We start from the raw sequence: 23,028 nt of genomic DNA on the forward strand, positions 1-23,028 counted from the left end.
ACTCCCAAGGCATGTTATCAGTAACCTGCTTCCTCCAGCTATACCCCATCTACATAAATACAACTTAGTAATCCATTCGAATTATTAATCTATCAACCATCAAATGAATTAGTCAGCTCATGAGGTTATAGCTCTCATAATCTAATCATTTCACCTCTGAAAAATTTTCCATTATAAACATGAGCTTGTTGGGAGACACTTCATAACAAATGCAAAAGTAGGATAATTCCTAAAATGGCAATAATATTCTCTCCAGTAATCATTGAAACCCACAGTGGAAAAAAATCATATTAGTAGACTAATCAGGACTCTGTATTAGCTCAAGTTTCCCATTAATTCATTAATTTTTTTTCTAAGTGAAAGCCTAATCTACCAGGTCTTGTTCTAGGGTTAAAATGATAAAAAAAAAAATTCTAATTCCTATGCTTTTCGGAGTTTTACACACCAAAAATAAATAAGTAAGTAAAATATATATGATGTAAGATGATGTAAATACTAGAGAACAAAATGAAGTTAGAAAGCAGGATAGAGAAAGCCCGGTCAAAACTGTAATTTTAAAAAGAGTAAACAATTGCCTTTTCCTGAAAAGATGATCTGTCAACCAATCTCAAAATAACATGACAATGTGAGTCATACAGAACCTGGAGTTATGCATTCCCTATACAGGGAAGATGCATGCAGGAGGTAAACTTGTCAGTGCAACATGTAGGGAACTCCTATAGAGAGAATTCTTGTTCTTTTACCTCTGAAGAGAAATCAATAGATTATGTTTAAAATGATCACTCTGTTGCTACAATGAAAACAGAATACATGGTGTTGGGGTTTGGGGTTCAGGCTTAGGAAAAAAGGAAGAAGTACAGAAGCAAAGAGGCAGATAGAAAAAAATTATAATAAATTCAGTAAACAGAAGAATACATGTTTTATTAGTTCTACTTTCAAATATTTGTTATTTAGCTGAGCATGGTGGCTCACACCTGTAATCCAAGAAGCTCAAGAGGCTGAGGCAGGAAAATTGCAAATTGAAAGCCCATTTAAGCAACTTAGAGGTTCTAAGCAACTTAGCAAGACCAATCTCAAAATAAAAATTAAAAAGGGCTATGAATTTGGCTTAGTAGTTAAGGACCCCCAGGGTCAATCTCTGGAACCGAAAAACAAAAAACAAAAACACAATATATATATATATATATATATATATATATATATATATATATATATATATATATATATATATATATATATATATATATATTATATATAATAGTTTATATATAAAATATATATATATTATAGTTTCCTGTAATCTAGATCCACTGCATTGCTTTCAGGCACTAAAATGACTATTCTCTATGACTTTAAAGATTTTATTTTTTTCAAGCATATACATTGTAATGAGCAACAGTACTCAAAAGACAAATTGGCTTTGAAACAATTCTGAATTATAATAATAGTGATGGTTACTGATTATTCCACTCTTTGGGGGTAACTCTGCCGACAGGAGATGGGCTCCATTTTATCCCCGTCTGTGTAGTTAAAAACACCCATGCAACAACACAGAAAGTGGTGCCACTAGCTAGTACTATGTTGCCATATTTGTCATGAAAATCTGGTGATTGTTTTATGTGACTCTGTCTTGCCATAATTTGCTGAATTCTCCAAATCTTGAGACTACTGAATGCATATCTTGCCAAGGAAAACATCATGAAGGTATGACAGGATTGCAGTTGATTGCAGTTACGGGTCTATAAACTCCTTGCAAAGAGACCTGGGAAAACAAACAAAAAAGGCAATGAAAGCTGATCTGCATTCAATTACTTGCTTTCTGAATGTTTAGCCCATATCATCATTTGGAGCAGTGGTTAGGCATGTGAGTTTTGGTATCATGATGTCTGGATTTGAATCTCAGCTTTGCTATTGTTTAGTTATATGAACTGGGTCAGTTATTTTACCTCTCTTTGCCTTAGTTTCCTCTTTGTCAAACTGAGATAATAATGTCCAACAAGAAGTTGAGTAAACATGCAATAAGTGCTAGCTTCTCTACTTTTCATAAACGTTCAATGACTTGCTATATAAATAGAATCCAACTTTAACAGGCTTAAAATAGCCATTTAAAATCATATCCAAAGTGGCCCATTATCTAATAATCTATAGTCTCATTTCTAATATATATACTCTAGACTTCAGTCAGAATTATCAGGCAATCACAAAATATGTTAACATCTTGCTTTATCTTGTTCTTGTTTAACTCCTACTTCTCTCTTCTGCTCTGTCTATACCTAAACATTTAATTTCCCCTTTTTACAAGAAAAATTCTGTTGGCATTTGAAATTTCAGCATAAAGTCACTACTCCTGTGAAGTCTTTTCCAAACATCCCTAAGCTGAATAAATCCCCTTTCTTGGGCTGCCACACTTTTTAACCCTTCTTTTGTAGCATTTGACATGAAGTATAGTCTTTTAAAAACAGCTTTTATTCTTTTAGAGTAGTTTTGGTTCATAGTAAAATCAAACTGAAAGTACAGAGATTTCCCAAATACCCTCTAACACCATATAATCACAGTCTCTTAGATATCTACATCTTCCAGTAGAAAAACATAAGTGTTGTAATTGATGAACCTACAGTAATATATCATTATCAATGAAAGTTGATAATTTACATTATGCCATATTATTGGGGCTGTATACCCTATGGGTTTTGAGAAACATATGATGACACATACAGAATAGTTTCTGTTACCTAAAAATCCCTCTGTGTTCTATTCATGCTTTGTTGTTCATTAATTCTATCAACCACTGATCTTTCCATTGACTCCATAGTTTTACCCTTTCCCAGAATGTCATATAGTTGGAATCATATATTATATAGCCTTATTAGATGTACTTCATTCACTTAGTAATATGCATTTACTTTTCTTTCCTGTCTTTTTAGGGTTTGCTAGTTCATTTCTTTTTAGTGCTGCATAATATTCCATTGGTTGGCCAGACAAAGAGGTTTTTTTATCCATATTTTTACAGAAGAAAATTTTGTTTCATACCAAGTTCAGGCAATTGTAAAAAAAAATCTAAACATCTATGTGCAGGTTTCTGTGTAGACATAAGTTTTTGATGAATTCAGGTAAATATCAAGGAGTGTGATTACTGAATCATATGGTAATAGTATGTTTCATTTTGTAAGAAACTATCAAACTGCCTTTCAAAATGTTGTGCACATATATATTTTTTTCACTTCCACCTTCAATGAATGAAAGTTCCTGTAGTTCCTTAATAGCATTTGGCATGTTAATGTTTGGGATTTTGATCATTCTAAGAGGTGTGTATATTATTTAATTTGCAGTTTCCTAACTGACATATAATGCTGAACACCTTTTCATATATTTATTTGCCACCTGTATATCCTCATTGTTGAAGTGCCTGTTTCAAATATTTTATCCATGTTTTTAATCAAATGGTTCATTTTCTTATTTTTGAATTTTAATAGTCCTTTGCATATTTTGAATAACATGCCTCTATCAGATGTGTCTTTTGAAAATATTTTCTCCTTGCCTATGTTTCACCTTGTAATTCTATTAAGGTGTTATCTTTTATTCCTTCCTGTTACATTGTAAGGTCTCTGAGAGGAAGAGAGAGACATTTTCATGAAAAGTAGATTGACACAAAAGCCTAGAGAGAACTTTTTGAACCAATTCAAAGTATAAATGAATATTGGTATCCTCATAAAAAGCCACATAAATACAAAAGTAAGTAAAAAATAACAAAATCATATGTGTGTTTTGTAATAGCTCTAATGATTTTATTTCTTTATAGTTATAATAAGAAATATAGAAGTAGAAACAGATTGAAGAATTCTCTTGATTTCCCTTTCTTTGTGAAAGCTGTCAAACTGCTCAGCCTTTAGCAATGGCATATGTTAACTGTGGCCTAAATGTAGACAACATGGATATAAAAGGGCCTGAGGTCAATATTTACAAACTTATAATTGTTCACTGAGATTTGCCAACTCAAAAGAATTTATTCCCAGCATAGAAAATAAGACCTTAAGGTTCTCTTTAATTTTGTACCATATGGTAAGTGGTACTCTTCATGATTGTGACAAACAAGGCAAGTACAGAGCCAAATTAATTTCTTCTGAAGTTCCAAATATTAAAAGATGTTTCTAATTAGTGGTGAATCTCTCCACCAAAAGGCACCAAAGTTTAAATCTGAATTTAATTCATAGTAAACTGAAAGTAAAGTAGGTCGGATTGTGACAGGTGTAGCCTTACTTCAACACAAAAGCACATATGGCACACACTACTTTTGGACTTTAGGAAGGCAGGTAACCAAAGGACCTCTAGTGGGTCATCAACTCATGACTAATGCTTTATGATACATTGATTGCATTACTTCCATCTTCACAATGTTAAGTTGAAACTCAGATACTTTCCTCTTATAACAGTGATTGCATCAGTTAGTAGTTTAGTGCATTCTTTGGTGATTCCTGTCATTATGAGGCTTTTCTTTTCTGTCCATCTTGAATTTTCTTGCAGCAGTAAGTGCCTATTGTTCAGAATTGTCCTTACAAACTCTTTCTGTAGTTTGTGGTTAGCACTTCATATTATAATAATGCGATCTTCTCATTTTTCCCTTGTTGCATCAGTTGCCTTCAGATCGAACTTATATCTATCTTTATTTATGAAACACATGTAAAATCCATTGATTGGAGGAATTTTCCATTTTGCTTAACTCCCCATGACTCTCCTTTACAATCAATGTGTGAGATCAGTGAATCCTAGCCTACTTCCCAATGAACTAAAGCTATGGGTTCCAGTAGATTCCCCTAGAGGTGTGTATGTGTTACACACACACACACACACACACACACACACAATGTATAAATACATATGCATATAAATGGGGAATTCAATAATATAATGCAGGAAAAGGAAATACTTCTCAAAGCAGATGGTTTCTGATGAGAAAAGACACAAAGAGATGGAAGAAGACAGATTTCTTTAGATAACAAAAACAAAGTAAAAATTCCTCATGCCTGTGGCAATAAAAAAATTATGTTCTGAATAAATATAAATATTTAAAGGGAGTGATGTAGCTTGTGAGGATTAAAAGGAAAAATTGTGTCATGTGTTTTATACAGGAATGTTGAAATTCAGTTCAAAAAAACAAAAAAGACCTCAGTCTAACAACAATAATAAGTACCTTAAGATTTTAAACATCAGTGGTAAAAATAATAATTTCAAATCACTGAAGACCATAAAAGTAGGTATTAATTATGTAAGAAGATCTAACACTTCTTGACTGTGCCAGGATTTTGCACATCAGTGAGTATGTGCAAATACTTATAGAAAGGTGTTTATTTTTTCCCATTTTCCACATAAGAACAAATGATAGGACAGAAGTGAACACAACCACTCTTATTTTAAATCTAATGAAATCTTATAAAATTTTCAACTTCTCAGGTCTTCTTAAATACTTATATTTAACTATAACTACTACAAAACAAGACAGAATTCAATCAAACAAAAATAAAAGTAAAATTGTGTTTATCAGACATAGCCTTTTAATTGAAATTGGGTTGCTGCAGTTTATAATGTACTCACTGAGTGACTACTGCATGTCTGGGCCAGGATTGGATGCCAGCAATATAATGTCTACCCTTAAGTAATATATGGTATACTGAGGAATAAATAGCTATATTCTAAGAAAGAAAACTGGTCCCTTTCTAGACAGAGTTTTAGATGAAATGATATGCTGGATCTTGAAAGATGTTTTAGAAATAGAAAATTTTAAAACACTGGGATAGGGGATATGACTCAGTGGTAGAGTGCTTGCTTAGTGTGCACAAAGCCCTGAGTTCAATACCCAGCATTGCAAAAACAAAGAAAACAGAAAACAATGGGGAACTTATGTAGATGAAGCAGAAAAAACATAACTACAGAAGCCTGAAATGCCATGGGGAGAGTGCAATTTGACAACCTCAATAACACCAAATAATAAGTGTTGGAGCAACAAATTTCCAACAGATAAGGTGGAGAGATGAAGAATGTACAGGTTTAATGAGGATTTTGTATGCCTTCTATGGCATTTAGACACAATTTTACTGGTTAGTGGTTACCATTATTGAAAAAAAGTTCTCAAACTTTATGTTTAAAGCATGATACAACTATAAAATTAAAATGTTTTCAAATTAAAAATGAACCAATGTATAAAACAAAGAAAATTCAGATTTGCCATATTCAGTATGACAGTTAATATTGTCCTGAAACTCTACTACTACTTGTAGAGGTGAAGTTTCCTTTATTTTCATGTGTGTGTACTATATAGGAAGTTTTGGTATGACTAGGTTCTTCTAATTTTCCTTATTTTGTTTCAGGCATTAACATATTATTTAAATATAAAAGCTGCACATATTCTTTTTGTGTTAATACAAAATGCATAATTTTATACTAATGCAAACAAAATATAAAACAAAGATGAGCAGAAGCACTATTAATCAATATGCAACATTATCAAGATCTCATTATTTTCTTATATTTTAATATTATGAAAATAAAATGCAGAATTAAAATTATTAACTTACATCAAAGACATACATCCTTTACATGAAAATTGCAGTAAATGTTTCACTAATGTTTAACTTCTTACATTTTTTGTTGTCATTCTCTCCATCAATTCTCTACCTAACAATTATCTGTATGAAGTGGTTTTTATTCCCAGACTTTTCCTCTATCTTTAAACATAAAAGAAGATAAATTTGATTTCATGACTGCATATAGAAGATGATTTTACAATTAAATAATTTAAGATGTCAAGTGATAATGTTTCCCTATGAAAATATTCTTCTACACATAACCCACATTTGAGAAGAAACTACTGATTGGTTTAATCAGAAACAGACTGAGATAACAGAAAAGTCTAGGAATAAAAACCACTTCACACAGATAATTGTTACGTAGAGAACTGATGAAGAGAATGACAAAAATGTAAGTAGTTAAACATTAGTGAGACATTTACTGCAATGTTTCACGTAAAAGATAACAATGATATAAAATAATTAGAAATATTAGAAAAATGAAATCCAATTGATTTAGCAAATGAGTTACTCTAGTTGAGAATTCCAATAAATTATTCTCTATGTTAAGATTTCAGCTAAAGCTCTGTCCAAATTTCTGCTCACAATCTGTGGAAAGATACTAACTCTGTAGCCTGTAGATAACCCAAGGGAATCATAGTTTGAGTGGTCTATACATAAAATCCAGAATAATCAAAAATATATAAGTGAGGTGCTCTAAAAGGGAGCAGAATCCTGAAAGGATTTTCTGTATGATCCTAAAGAAAAAAACTTTATGGACCTAAATGACCCATTTAGCTAATATAAGGTTTTCTATGTAATTTCAAGGAGAAAATAGGAAAGTTTTCTATTTTGCAAATGTGCCAGATATTATTCTTAAATACCTCAGAGGGATCATGCACATGAAGGGATTAAATTTATATTAGGACTTCCTGTTTTGTCTACAACTGATACTTTGGTAGAAATAATTCTTTGGGGATGAAGGGTTTAATACTATGCATTTTATGATGTACTGACATCCCTCTTCTACCCACAAAATACCAGTAGTACCAACTTCCAGTTTTTTTAATATTTTTTTTTAGTTATCAATTGACCTTTGTTTTATTTATTTATATGTGGTGCTGAGAATCAAACCCAGTGCCTCACGCATGCTAGACAAGCACTCTACAATGAGCTACAACCCCAGCCTCCAGTTTTGATACCACAAATATCTTCTTACATTGCCAAAGTCACCCAGTATGTGAAATAACTTTCAGCTGAGAATCACTGTTGTATACAAAGTAATATTTGTCCTATTTCTTTCCCCACAATTTATAACATCTTTCTACTCAATACAGAAGATAACCTATGTTCTAAGGAATTATATTCTGCCATTGCCTTCCATGGGATACAAAAAGGTTGCCCATCAACAATTTTCCCTGAACTAAGCCCAATAGTGAAAAGTGTTTTACAGTTCAACAACTTAGATGAATCAATTAAATCTATCTGGGCTATAATTTAGATGAATCACTTAAATCTATCTTCTCCATAAAATAAATATCTTGAACTTATTTAGTTTTCCCCAAACCTGCTTAATCCTAAGCATCATTTGGAATCTTTATTACAAAATGTAGATTTCTGAGTTTCATGATAAGTGTATTGTAAGAGACTATGCCGAGGAGTACCCTAAGAATTTGTATCTCTGAAATAAGTTCTTAGGAGAGTGTTATAATCAGACATGTTTATGGAACACTGAATCAGATAGTCTCTAAGGTACTATCTAACTCTAACACCCTAGGCTTTTCCAAAGTGAAAACATTTTAGGAAAACCGTTTATTCTTTTAGGCCACTGAAAAAGTACAGAAATAATTGAATTCACTATCATGGTAATTTAGAAAGCAGTACCTGAGTGACCTGAAAGAGTTATAGGGACCCCATGGGAATAAGTTAGTCAACAGAAACATTTGGCAGCATTTAAAAACATTAAAAGCACTAGTAATACTGGTACTTTGCCATATAATGAATGATACAATTTCAAAGCTAAGGCTCCTAGACAACATTACTCAACTGAAGCACCTTCATTTCTACATGCTTTTATTTCCACTCTTCTTTTTAGAGCCTTAGAATATCAATGCAAAATAAGAAACAATAAAAAGGCAATCTTCTTGAAATGAAAATGCACATAACCTGCAGTGTCTTCAGTTCATTTATGTATTTGTCAGAAAACTGTGATGCTCAAGGGAGGATTAAGTGTACACAGTACGAGTGTCTTCCATCAGGCTACTTAAGTTCTTGGTCCTTTTATAACAGGAAATGTGGGAACCCTGCAGGAAGCAATACTGCTGGTAGAAAATCTGAACAATGGTTCCATTTTATATGTAATAGCTTCATCTGCTGAGTCAATGAATTGATGTATAGTATAGCTTTTTGCTTAAGGCTATACTTTCTGTCACTTTATTAAGTCTAGTAAGTTATGTAAATTAATGCTACCTGAATAAACAGAAAGGCAGAATGCAGCAATGAATTGATATGCCAGGAGGCAAAAAGAACAGAGTAGACAAAGATCTTTATAAATTAACATCCTCCAAGTCCAAATGTTGTCTGAAGAGTTAAGGGCTATAAGATCTGCATTCTTCTCATATTATTCCCATAATCAAAATCTAAACCAACAATTTATATCCTATATGGGATGCTGAAAAGTATTCAATAATGTCTGCCCTGGGAATAAGGAAAGCATTAACTGAGGCATTTATTTTGTGTACTTGATCATGTTAATATGGTTCATGTAACTACCAACAAACAATATTTTATTTGTTCTAATTAGTTATACATGACAGTAAAGAGCATTTTGATATATCATACAAAAATGGAGTATAACTTCTTATTCTTCTGGTTGTACATGGTGCAGTGCAGAGCTATACCAGTCATGCAATCATATAAGCACATAAGGTAATAATACCCAATTCATTCTACTATCCTTTCTAACTTTGTATTCCCTCCCTTTCATTCACCCACCTCTGTCTAATCCAAAGTAACTCTATTCTTCCCTATCCCTTCCACTTATCGTGAATTAGCATCTGCATATCAGAGAAAATATTCGGCCTTGGTTCTTTGGGGATTGGCTTATTTTTTTTAGCATGATATTCCCCAGCTCCATTCATTTACCAGAAAATGCCATAATTTCATGTTTCTTTAAGGCTGAGTAATATTTCATTGTGTATATATATCACATTTTCTTTGTCCATTCATCTGTTGAAGCACCTAGGTTGGTTCCATAGGTTAGCTATACACACAATGTTTTTAATCAGTTTTCCAATTATATTAATTCTTTCCTTTCTGATATCTGTGTAAAAGATACAACAGTAAAAAAAGAGCTTGAGGGCTTTTCTTCACGTTGCACTGCAAGTAAGTTGCATGACCGTGCAATAATTCTTATTTTGCTTGATAATAAACTTCAAGAAGTGCTGACACATTTCCTTCAATGTATGTACATGTTATGTTTACTTAAAATATATTTAAAACATTGGAAGTAGCTAATTCTATTATTCTGTTATTTCAGGAAATGTACTTGTATTATAAAATAGAGAGCTGTAGTTACTCTTGAGAGGTTTTATGTTTTAACTACATTCTATGGTTCAATGATTGTTGTATAGTCAAGCCTGAATAGAATAGTCTATTTCAGAAGCTCTGGAAAGTTAAAACACTTGGATAAATGCATACCATTTATTTCTTCTAATCTAGAAAGAGATCATAGTCATAATAAAATTCCAGAAACCTTGAAAGACTTCATCCATAAACTGATATAGGGTTACTAAAAGACATTAAGAATATAGGTTGATATGTTAAATCTGCAATTAAGAACTTACTTTGACACAATTGTAGAGAAGAATTTGCAGTGGAATATAACTGGACAATGAGAGCTGGATATGGGGCTATTATAATAGTTCCAATAAGAAAAAATGAGGGCACAAATGCATATAGTTTACCAGTGAAGGTCCCAAAATGTGCTAGGCCTTTGTTATAATCATAATTCTGCATCTAATACTTAGCTTTGCAGAGCAAAACCCTGTTACTTCTGCATAGGCATCAAGTGATGGCAAACCTATGGAGATCCATTTTATCTCAATGGAACTCTCAGAATTTAATGAACTTAAATGTAGGAATTTATTTCCTTAACTTTAAAACATATTCCATTTCAGTTACTGAAATGAATAATCTATTTCTTAGTTTTACTAAACTGACACTGATTCCAATTTTAAAATGACCTTCTACCAGTACTTCCCCAAATCACATGCCTATTTCACTAGTTCTGTTTGCCATTAGTGGAAGCTACTTGAAAAAGAGCTCCAGTGGCATATAAGTTTAGGAAATCTTTAAGCATTTTTCAAACTCTATGGTCCTTGTGTACACAGTGATTGTCTGAGAGGATGTTATGTGGTTCTTTCCAAACTTAGCTAGGCATGTCACACTTGTATTCCCTGGAGTGTATCTCCATAATGTATTAGGATTTTCCATAACACATTAGGAGAACACCAAAGGAAGACTCTGTGCTCCCAAGGATGTTACATATTTGTACCCATTTCCAGTGGCTAAATAGTTCCAGGAGACATTTCACAAAACAAATTGTTTCTTCATGGGGACTTTTAACATATAACTCAAGATATATGGTAAGCCGAGGGTATCTTAACAACACTCAATAGAAGCATTTAACTCTGCTAATTTCAGCAGTTTTAATATTTGTGCAGATGTTTCTCTTGTATACACATCAATCTGTATTCATGAAATGCCCTGTGAATATAAAGGATGCATGTTTCTGCATAAACCATTAGAGTTCCATCATGACCCTTCATTGCATAATTTGGAAATTTCATTTAAATCTTGAAAATGTACAAGTATAGCACTGAATTACTTTGGTGAAAATAAACCTTAAAAAGTTTAAGTTTTAGGTAGTAAAGACATTTTAATTGTAAATACTATTACCAACTCTTTCTGTTTTGCATAAAAATCATTTCCAGTTACTAACTAGAACTCAGGCCAATAAAAGTGTAATCTAGAAGTTAATTTCAATAAAGATCCAAATTCAGATTGTAATATTCAGCATTATAAGGTTATCCTTTTCTCCTTATATCTGAAGTATCTAGCCCCACCCCCAACTTAATCTATGTTGGCTCTCTTAAATTCTGCTCAAAATGTACCCCTAAATTAGACCTTTATGACTAAAGATTTTGTTATTGCCATCACTTGGACAACTTAGGGAGCATTTGCAGAGAATTCCATTTGATGAGAAGAGCACTTCACAGCTTTAAAGTAGTAAATGTGATCATTTTGCAAGTTGTTTACCAGGCCAGTGATGTCTTTCAGGATAATTTCTCTTTTTTCCATTGTCAAAAATTTTGGAAACTTTTCAAAACTTTTAACAAGACATTGGCATTTTACCTTTTTCTTCTTCCATTTTGGATTCATTATTTGGAAGAGGGAAAATCTTTAGCCTGAGGGGCTGGAGCTGCCTCTGGAGACTGACTTTTTCCCTGTAGAAGCTGCAGTAGAAACAGTAAGACAGGATGCACTTTGCCAAACCTTGGGGCAGGGTGCTTGCTTTAGTGAACTGGTATTTCATTTTACTTTTTCTTTTAAATTCCTGAGGGAAGGGTGATAAAACAGATCATCCTTCTGTAGGTGATCTTCTAGAAGGGTAATCTTCTTTTTTTAAATATTAAAATTTCCAATAGAATTCTATTTTTAGAGGGTTAGTAAGTTTTAGTTTCTCTTTCATTAATGCAATGGTATTCAAAATTCCATAGGCTAAAGAGACATTTTAAAACTAAGTCAACAGAATGTCCATTTAAACATTTGTTAATTGGAAAAATAAAATTTCTATGCACATAGTTAATTATACACAAAGTTAATACAGCTTAAAACCACTGCTGATAATAGAAAAATGGGCTTCCTTATATAGATAATAATTTTACTATATTTCATCAAATCCAAATCACTGGATTTGAGGAACTTTTGATCACTTTAAATTGACTGTTAATTAATGTTTGGGCACTGGACTTTAATGACTAGATGTGATAAATATATGTTGAGGAACAAAGTAGACAGAAATAGGAGATGGTAAATACACAGATCCCACTACTCTTTTCATGGTTACCATGTTAATTAAGGAAAAAGTGTTGAAAAAATATAAATACAAATTATATACATATAATTACAAAAGAAGCACAATAATCTGAGTATAGAACAGATGAGGTGCTTGAATCTTTTGTCCTACTCTAGAATCATGGCACTGAGAATGGCAGATGAAGGGTTTCCTAAGATAGAAAGGGAGTTGCAGAGGTAGATGGAAGGGATACTGAATGACCACTCCCCACCTCCAAATGAGGCCACCTATACAACTATAGATACTTTTGAATGTGGAAGGGAAAATAAAAATGTTTATGCATTGAGTGACAAGGGTCAGGGGTTTAGATACTCTGTAGTTTCTTTCACCTTTATCTCTTTATTTTCTGTATCTACAGTTACAAATAAATGTGTTACATTGCCCCAGAGGAATCAATGCTAGGGGCAATTAGGACTGTGCAAGGATAGACACAGGCACATCCTTTTTTCTGCAACTTGTTTCCAGAATTGAAAGTTTCAAGATTTTTTTACTACATGAACTGATTCTCTAGAAAATATTCAAGAGTACAGTAGATTCAATTAATCTGCTATTACTTGACTACACACTGCTAAACATTGGAGTTACAAAAAACTAAGCAAGAATAGTTTATTCTTTCCAGGAATGCTCAATTAGCAGAATAGACAGGTAATCATAAAGTTTCAATTAGGATATTATGCCACCAAAACTAAGAGACATCTTTCTTATCAAAGAGCTCATGAAATATATTCTGGAGTAACTGATACATACACTAAGTCCACAAACAGGATCAGCCCAATGAAAATAAAAATGGGGGTGGAAAGATTTATTAAAGGCTTTTTTCTACCTCAAGGGTAAAATTTAGTTTTCAAACACTTCTTTAGAAATGACCTTCAAGGCCAATCATATATAAATCAGGAGACTTTCCTTTAATGTCAAATTCATAACAGCAACATTTGTAACAGTGGTACATAAGCATTATATTAGAATAAAGCTCTTTCTGGCTTTTGCCAATGCTATAATATGATTTCATTTTGATTTAACATCATATAGTAATCATCATAAAATTTGTTTTTAATGTTAGTATAAACTCATAGGACATAGTCTTCAGAGACTTCTTGAAAACAAATGTAATTCATAAAACTGGATCAAAATAAAATGATCAGAGTTAAGATAGTTAGAATTCAATTGTATTTAGAAATAACAATATACAAGGTGGAGCCATTTCCTGCATATACACCAGAATTCATGACGCTGCAGCATTATCTGTAACTTTATCAGTCACATTAAAAAACAGAAAAAATATATTTAAAAATCTTGGAAGCAATAAAAAATCAATAGTGGTAATACTCCATAAAACATACTTTATACAGGAGAGGAATTAAGCTAAAGAATATGAAGTTATTATCACACATTATCTTAGGAGCATACAAACAGTAACTGCTAAAATTTTGTAAAGTCTAAAAATATTGAAAATGCATATACTCACCAGCTAAATAATGCTGGGAATTCCCTACATAAGGCATTCATTTATTTGACTGCAGTAAACAGTTTCAGAACAAAAAATTATTTAAGTCAAAACAATAATTTATATTTCCTAAATACTATACACAATGTAGATGGAAGGACCCTGCCACATGGAAAAAGGGATCCATATTCAGAAATCTACTCAAGGAACACTGTCCATTTCTGAACTTCCATTGCTCTTCTTTTGCACATCCCAGTTTCTATTCTATCATTCTATATTTATCAGTGGTAGATGTGTCAATGACCTTTCTATTCCCACAAATGAAAAATTTAGATCGTTTTTCTTCACTATTCACTGCAGTAATAACAATGAAACTTCCCTTCTCTAGAAATCCACTTTAAAATAGCTTTTATAATTTTCTGAGTTTTTCTATCTCTGTGGTAATTTCTTCTTTGTAAATTCATCTTCCTCCAACAGATTCTTAAATGTAGAAGTTCTTCATGGTTCATCAAAAAAGTTTCCCTCCATTTTCACTTCTTAATCTCCACCTCTCTAGGTATTACCAACCAAACCAATAAACTTATTTATGAGGGTGATAGATAAAATCAAATTATATCCCCACAAATAAACAATTTCAGAGCATTACATGAAACTGCCTTTCTAATATTTCTACTAACACAGTTCAAGTGCATGGAAAAAATCACCAGGCTTAAGCCTACAGTCATATTCTTTTACCCTCAAACTTGGACCTTACTAATGTCTCCTATCCCAAACACAACCTCCTTCCATCTAGTTGAGCAAGTTAAATTCATAAATAATTCTTGATACCTTTGAATCCCTCACAGGATTTAATGTACCATTGCTTCTTCACATTTCGCATGTTAAGAAAAACTCAAATCTGCTAACTCATCTTTTATCTAAATTGTATCTATGAGAGCCAAAATTCTCTTTATGTACTTTCCTTAAATGGTCTTTTAGAAACACCTCTGCCATATCTTATCCTCAATCTATTCTCCCAATTGCTAATAAAGTGATATTCTAAAAGCAGAAACATGACTATGCCAAATTGACACAGAAAATTCAGTTACACTACCTCTGTGATCATTTATTTTTAAAAACACTTCAATATAAATAGTGTAACACACAATAATAAATTAAGTTCAGTCTACAGCATAAGGGTTTTCAGTTGGTATTTGATGTACACTAATCAGAAATCTACATTTTAGGAATGATTATATATTCACCTGTCATAAAAGTGGAGAAATTATATACCAGAGGGTTTGTTATAGTATTTGGTTGACTAAAAAGTTCATATCAGTCCTAATGCTCTCGCATGAATAGTAACAAAATCAAGTTTATACAGCAGCCTGACACACTGGGAATAGTCCTTTCAATCTACAGTTCCATTGGTCTTGAGTTCCTGTATTGAATGGAGAACTGTGTTATCTAATTCAACTATCTTATCTTTGATATGACTCAGTCTACTTATGTAGCTATAACAAAATACACTTATTGTGTGATTTAAACAGTAGAGATTTATTTTCTCATAGTTCTAGGGGAAGGAAAGCCCAAGATCAAGGTTCAGCAACATTTTGGTTTATATTAAGGGCTTCCTTGCTGACACCTTCTCTCTGTGTCCTCATATAGTACAGAGAGAGAGAGAGGGAGAGAGGAAAGGGGGAGGAGAGAGAGAGGGAGGAGGGGGAGAGAGAGAGAAAGAGAGAGAGAGAGAGAGAGATGAGGTTTTGATGTCTCTTCTTCTTATAAGGGGATCATCTCTATGGAATTAGGGTCCACCCCCAATGACCTCATTTAACCTTTAACATCCATGCACATGCTCTTATCTCAAAATAAAGATACAATGGGTATTGAGTTTTGACATTTGGATTGGTGGGGGGTTGGGTGAGGCATACAAACATTCAGTATATAATAATGATATATAAAACTTTCATGGCTTTTGGCCACTTATTCAGCAACATTTTATAAAAATTCCCAAACCACTTTCTGCAGTCTTATTACATGTGGTTTTCTTTCCCTTTCTTTCTAGTCCTTCTCATCACTGAGTTTTTGGTTCTTTTTCTTCTCACTCCATTCAGTCATGCATCCAAATAATCCCTCTGTTACCAAATCAAACTATTCTCAGAAATGTATTTATATTCTCTTGGTTACTGTCTCTACTCAAAAATGACAAACTAGGCCTATGGCATACATCACTTGGAATTTTTTGCTGAAACATATATAAACTTAATGTTGGGGGTGGAGTACATGCCATGTCATTTAGTCAACATCAGTATATCTACTTTATGAATTATTTCTTATATTAACATTTTATTCTCCTTTAACTTCTAGCAGAAAATGTGGATATTAACTATTATCTTCATTTTATACCAGACAAAACTGAGAAAATTCTTATGCTCTTCTGTTATTTGTGACCTTAGGTATATACTGAAATAGTAGTGATAAAATAGACATGCTCTCTGCCTTTGTGGAGTTTGAACAATATGGAAGTAAGTCATTTAATAACCACAATCCTATATAATTACAAAATGTGAAAAATGCTATAAAATACCAAATGCTAAACAATGGGAATAATTAGATTTTATACTGAGTAAGCAGGAAAGATTTACCTGAGGAAAGTAAATTTAAAGTGAGACCAGATAATGATCAGAAATATCCCTGGAAAAAAAGAAAAAAATTCTAAGCAAAAGTTCAACATACAAAGGCCCTGAGATAGAAACTTAAAAATGCCCAGTGGACTAAAGAGATGAATTAGAAGAAAGGTAACACCAGGTAGGTAGGAAAGGTCCATAGAATCCACTTGCAACCTTGCAGACCCCTCCAAGGGAATTGAGATTTGTAAACACAGAACATTATTACAACCTATTATTATATAAGTATTCTATAAAAACTGTGACAATATTGTTAAATCAGAATATACTGACCATTGTTCTATAGCAATAAAGACAATCTCTTTTAGATATGTTGTTTCCTAATATTCTCAACTGAGAGATATAAGTAAGGAATGACATGACCCTTAGCAATAAACCATAAAGAATTACTAAGAAACCTAGAAAAAAATAAATGGAATTTCCAAAAATATAAATAACTGATATAAAAATTTAGTCAATGTATTTAATAGCAGTTTAGGCCCAGATGAAGAGAGAAATAGTAAACAAGATTAATCCAAGGAAATTATTCGTAATTGAGCAAATACCTAAAAGGGAACTCAGAACTGCACAAGTGAGTGTACATGGAGTCAAGTTTTGGTACACTAGTGTACATGAAGGGAAGTTATAATAAAAATATTACTTCCAACTAGGCCTGCTCAGAACTTCCTTCTCATTTTGACTCTTGAAAACCACTGTCTTTTGACTGCTTAGTCACCTGAACTGGCTGTAAATCAAATGTATGAAAACTTCTTGGAAGACAGATGAGCTATTTACATAGTGAGCTAAATGTTTTCTCTTTAGCAGGACCTCAGCTCTCCCTCAATCAGAGCATTTTTAAGTGAGTATAAATTTTTTTTAAAAGCTTTAAAAAGAATGCTAAGGTAAAAGAAGATAGAACTCCATGAAACATAATCCCTATTCTATCTATACAACCTGCTTGTCAGCAAAATAAGTAGCAGGGGGCCACCTAAATTGTAGCATCTACAGTGTAATATAGTTTCCTGCTGTTTTCACGCAGCCAAGGTATCCATTAAAGAGCTGGCATAGCTTCTAGAGGCACATTAGAAATGGCCTTTACTAAATACACAAGCTCCTCTTCCTTATCCATATGGATTATATTGCTTTAATTGGTCAATCATTCCTAGTGCATTCCCCTGATCCCAGGGCAAGTGAGAGAGCTTAACTGCTTCTGCATATGATATGGCAACAGTCTCTCTTGATGAGGAAGTATAACATAGAATTAGGGCTGAAATGCATTTTTCATAGGTTATTACTTCCTTTTACTATTTTATGTCTGAAATGTGAATGTTTGGTCTCAACATCTCAAGCTGCTTGAAACTCAAAGGTTCACTGCTTTGCTCTAGGGAAATATAGATCTCTGCTGACCAACATGATGAATTGCTTTTTGTTATGCCCTTCTCAGACCTTTGAAAATACTGCAGATTAAAAATCAAAAGAGCCCAGGAGAAATCAGAAATTCTAACTATAGGTCAGAAGTTGTTGAATTCAGTGAATTATAATAGATCTAAAAATCCCACTTTCCATTAGGATACCTTACAAACTCTTTCGTCACAACTGCCATCTATGTTTTTTTCTTCTTTTTCTATTAAGCAATTAGTGAGAATGCAAATAACTGTATGAATACTATGATCCTGTATGCAAGATCCAGAAAATTCTAGTCTCAAGTCTGAAACTTTATTTACTATATGTAACCTTGGGCAGGTTGAAAACTTTCCTCATATATAAATAAAACTAATACACCTATTGTAGTCAAAAAGAAATGGTTTCTACAAGGCTTCACGGGAGTAGGAATAAGACAAGAGAATATAATGCCTAGCAAAGAGAAAGTAAAGGAGTTTCAGCTCATTCATCAAATAAACCACACACTTGTGATACTGTTTCCCCTCCTCTTTTGTTTTCCTACTTAATCATAAACAATGTTTTTATGAGGGATTCTTTAGATTCTTTTTTGATTCTTTTGATTCTTTTTGATTCTTTTGACAGAATTCCTTGGACATAAAAGATCTCAAATGTTTGCTGAATTAATGAATAATTGAGTTAAGTCATGATAGGTGAACAGCCATAGGGTGACAGTAGACAAACAAAGAAAAGTAAAAGATAAGTTTTTCATTAAGGTTTTCATATATCATAACAGTCAAAGGTAAACATATATAGAAATGTAAGGATACAGCATATACATATATATCATAATTCAGCCAAATTATCCCTTATTTCATTCACACTTATTTGCTTATATAACTGTAACTTCTGGCCCATCCCTATCCAATGGATTTCATAGTTTATGAATTTTAGAAAAGATCCATCACAAAGCAAGAATATGTTCTTTTTTTAATTTTTGTTATTGGTTGTTCAAAACATTACATAGCTCATGACATATCATCTTTCATACATTTGATTCAAGGGGGTTATGAACTCCCATTTTTACCCCAAATACAAGTTGCAGAATCACATCAGTTTCTCATACACATTTTTACATAATGCCATATTAGTGGCTGTTGTATTCTGCTACCTTTCCTATCCCCTACTATCCCTCCTCCCCTTCCCTCCCATCTTCCCTCTCTACCCCATCTGCTGTTATTGAATTATCTCCCTTGTTTCTTTTCCCCCTTTCCCCTCACCATCTCTTATATGTAATTTTGTGTAACAATGAGGGTCTCCTTCCATTCCCATAAAGTTTCCCTTCTCTCTCCCTTTCCCTCCCACCACTCGTCTTTATTTAATGTTAGTCTTTTCCTCATGCTCTTCCTCCCTGCTCTGTTGGTTGCTCTCCTTATATCAAAGAAGACATTTGGCATTTGTTTTTTAAGGATTGGCTAGCTTCACTTAGCATAATCTGCTCTAATGCCATACATTTCCCTGCAAATTCCATGATTTTGTCATTTTTAGTGCTGCATAATACTCCATTGTGTATAAATGCCACATTTTTTTATCCATTCATCTATTGAAGGGAATCTAGGTTTATTCCAGAGTCTAGCTATTGTGAATTGTGTTGCTATGATCATTGATGTGGCAGTATCCCTATAGTATGCTCTTTTAAGGTCCTCAGGAAATAGTCTGAGAAGGGCAATAGCTGGGTCAAATGGTGGTTCCATTCCCAGCTTTCCCAGGAATCTTGATACTGCTTTCCATATTGGCTGCACCAATTTGCAGTCCCACCAGCAATGTACAAGTGTACCCACATCCTCGCCAGGGTGGTTTTGATTTGCATTTCTCTGACTGCTAGAGATGGTGAGCATTTTATCATGTACTGAATAATCAATGGGTTACAGAAGACATAAAGGAGGAAATCAAAAAATCCGTAGAGATAAACGACAATACAGACACAACATACAAGAATCTATGGGACACAATGAAAGCAGCTTTAAGAGGGAAATTCATTTCCTGGAGTTCATTCCTCAAAAAAAAAAAAAAAGAAAAGAAAAAAACAACAAATAAATGAACTCACACTACATCTCAAAACCCTAGAAAAGGAAGAGGAAAACAACAGCATATATAACAGAAGACAAGAAATAATTAAAATCAGAGTGGAAATCAACAAAATTGAAACAAAAAAAACATTGAAAAATTGATAAAACTAAAAGTTGGTTCTTTGAAAAAATAAATAAGATCGACAGACCCTTAGCCATGCTAACAAAGAGAAGAAGAGAGAAAACTCAAATTACTAACATATGGGATGAAAAAGGCAATATCACAACAGACACTACAGAAATACAGAAGATAATTAGAAAGTATTTTGAAACCCTATATTCTAATAAAATAAAAGACAATGAAGATATTGATAAATTTCTTAAGTCATATGGTCTGCCCAGAATGAGTCAGGAAGACACAATTTAAACAGACCAATAACAAAGGAAGAAATAGAAGAAGCCATCAAAAGACTACCAACCAAGAAAAGCCCAGGACTGGATGGGTATATCGAAGAGTTTTACAAAACCTTCAAAGAAGAATTAATACCAATACTTTTCAAGCTATTTCAAGAAACAGAAAAAGAAGGAACTCTTCCAAACTCATTCTATGTGGCCAACATCACCCTGATTCCGAAACCAGACAAAGACACTGCAAAGAAAGAAAACTACAGACCAATATCTCTATTGAAGTTAGATGCAAAAATTCTCAATAAAATCCTGATGAATTGAATACAAAAGCATATAAAAAAATTGTGCACCATGATCAAGTAGGATTCATCCCTGGGATGCAAGGCTGGTTCAATATACGGAAATCAATAAATGTTCTTCACCACATCAATAGACGTAAAGATAAGAACCATATGATTGTCTCCATAGATGCAGAAAAAGCATTCGACAAAGTACAGCATCCCTTTATGTTCAAAACACTAGAAAAACTAGGGATAACGGGAACGTACCTCAACATTGTAAAAGCTATATATGCTAAGCCTCAGACTAGCATCATCCTAAATGGAGAAAAACTGAAGGCATTCCCTCTAAAATCTGGAACAAGACAGGGATGCCCTCTCTCACCACTTTTATTCAATTTAGTCCTTGAAATACTAGCCAGAGCAATTAGACAGACAAAAGAAATTAAAGGCATAAAAATAGGAAAAGAAGAACTTAAATTATCACTATTTGCGGGTGACATGATTCTATACCTAGAAGATCCAAAAGGGTCTACAAAGAAACTACTAGAACTAATAAATGAATTCAGCAAAGTGACAGGATATAAAATCAACACGCATAAATCAAAGGCATTCCTGTATATCAGCAACAAAACTTCTGAAATGGAAATGAGGAAAACCACCCCATTCACAATATCCTCAAAAAAAAATAAATACTTGGGAATTAACATAACAAAAGAGGTGAAATATTTATACAATGAAAACTACAGAACCCTAAAGAGAGAGATAGAAGAAGATCTTAGAAGATGGAAAAATGTACCCTGTTCATGGATAGGCAGAACTAACATCATCAAAATGGCGATATTACCCAAAGTTCTCTACAGGTTCAATGCAATGCCAATCAAAATCCCAATGGCATTTCTTGTAGAAAAAGATAAAGCTATCATGAAATTCATATGGAAAAACAAAAGATCCAGAATAGCAAAAGCAATTCTAAGCAGGAAGTGTGAATCTGGAGGTATAGCAATACCAGAGTTCAAACTGTACTACAAAGCAATAGTAACAAAAACAGCATGGTACTGGTACCAAAATAGGCAGGTGGACCAATGGTACAGAATAGAGGACACAGAGACCAATCCACAAAATTACAACTTTCTTATATTTGATAAAGGGGCTAAAAGCATGCAATGGAGGAAGGATACAAATGGTGCTGGGAAAACTGGCAATCCAGATGCAACAAAATGAAGCTGAACCCCTTTCTCTCGCCATGCACAAAAGTTAACTCAAAATGGATCAAAGAGCTTGATATCAAATCAGAGACTCTGCGCCTGATAGAAGAAAAAGTTGGCTCTGATCTACATATTGTGGGGTCGGGCTCCAAATTCCTTAATAGGACGCCCATAGCCCAAGAGTTAAATACAAGAATAAACAAATGGGACTTACTTAAACTAAAAAGTTTTTTCTCAGCAAGAGAAACAATAAGAGAGGTAAATAGGGAACCTACATCCTGGGGACAAATTTTTTACTCCTCACACTTCAGATAGAGCCCTAATAACCAGAATATACAAAGAACTCAAAAAATTAAACAATAAGATAACAAATAACCTAATCAACAAATGGGCCAAGGACCTGAACAGATACTTCTCAGAGGAGGACATACAATCAATCAATAAGGATATGTTCTTTATGTATACGATCTTTATGTATAAGTTCCTTATGACTTCTCAAGTGGAAAGGCAGAGTTTAAATCACTGGACTAAAGATACAACCAACAGAGAATTCAAATACATTTACATTTTAAGTTTCATCCATGTGTGTGCATGCTTATCTAATGTGCATGCACACATATACACTCAAGCAGATGATTACTGACTTGAGCAACAAATCAATTAATTATCCAGCCTTTTATTTGAGCTAATATTTGAATCTGTTCATGTAGGCTAAATATAATTTATCTACAGGTGGAAGGTAACTCAAACTCTTGAATGATATTAGAGCAGTCCAAAAGGAATCTGGAGTTCCAAATATGGCCAAGAATGATACACTCAGGTCAGAATTGCTAAGAGTACTCAACCAACTACATTGCTGATTTTACATGACCTAAAAGATTACTTTACAAAACT

At 33.2% G+C, this 23,028-nt stretch overlaps 1 protein-coding gene across 4 annotated transcripts in view; it reads right to left on the minus strand.

Moving 5' to 3' along the window:
• Positions 1-1,247: 1,247 nt before the first annotated feature.
• Positions 1,248-23,028, minus strand: part of Cox7b2 (cytochrome c oxidase subunit 7B2) — a 138,740-nt gene continuing 116,959 nt past the window's right edge. For 3 of the 4 annotated variants that reach the window (XM_040292478.2, XM_040292476.2, XM_040292475.2), the window contains one exon: positions 1,248-1,762. In XM_040292478.2, coding sequence (XP_040148412.1) covers positions 1,455-1,700 — 246 coding nt within the window. In that variant the 5' untranslated portion in view covers positions 1,701-1,762 and the 3' untranslated portion in view covers positions 1,248-1,454. Of the gene's footprint in view, positions 1,763-16,770; positions 16,821-23,028 lie in introns of those variants that run through there. The other variant, XM_078020759.1, reaches the window with a different exon arrangement.

The sequence above is a fragment of the Ictidomys tridecemlineatus genome, chromosome 9 (genome assembly GCF_052094955.1).
Source record: "Ictidomys tridecemlineatus isolate mIctTri1 chromosome 9, mIctTri1.hap1, whole genome shotgun sequence".
In the NCBI taxonomy this organism is placed as follows: Eukaryota; Metazoa; Chordata; class Mammalia; order Rodentia; family Sciuridae; genus Ictidomys; species Ictidomys tridecemlineatus.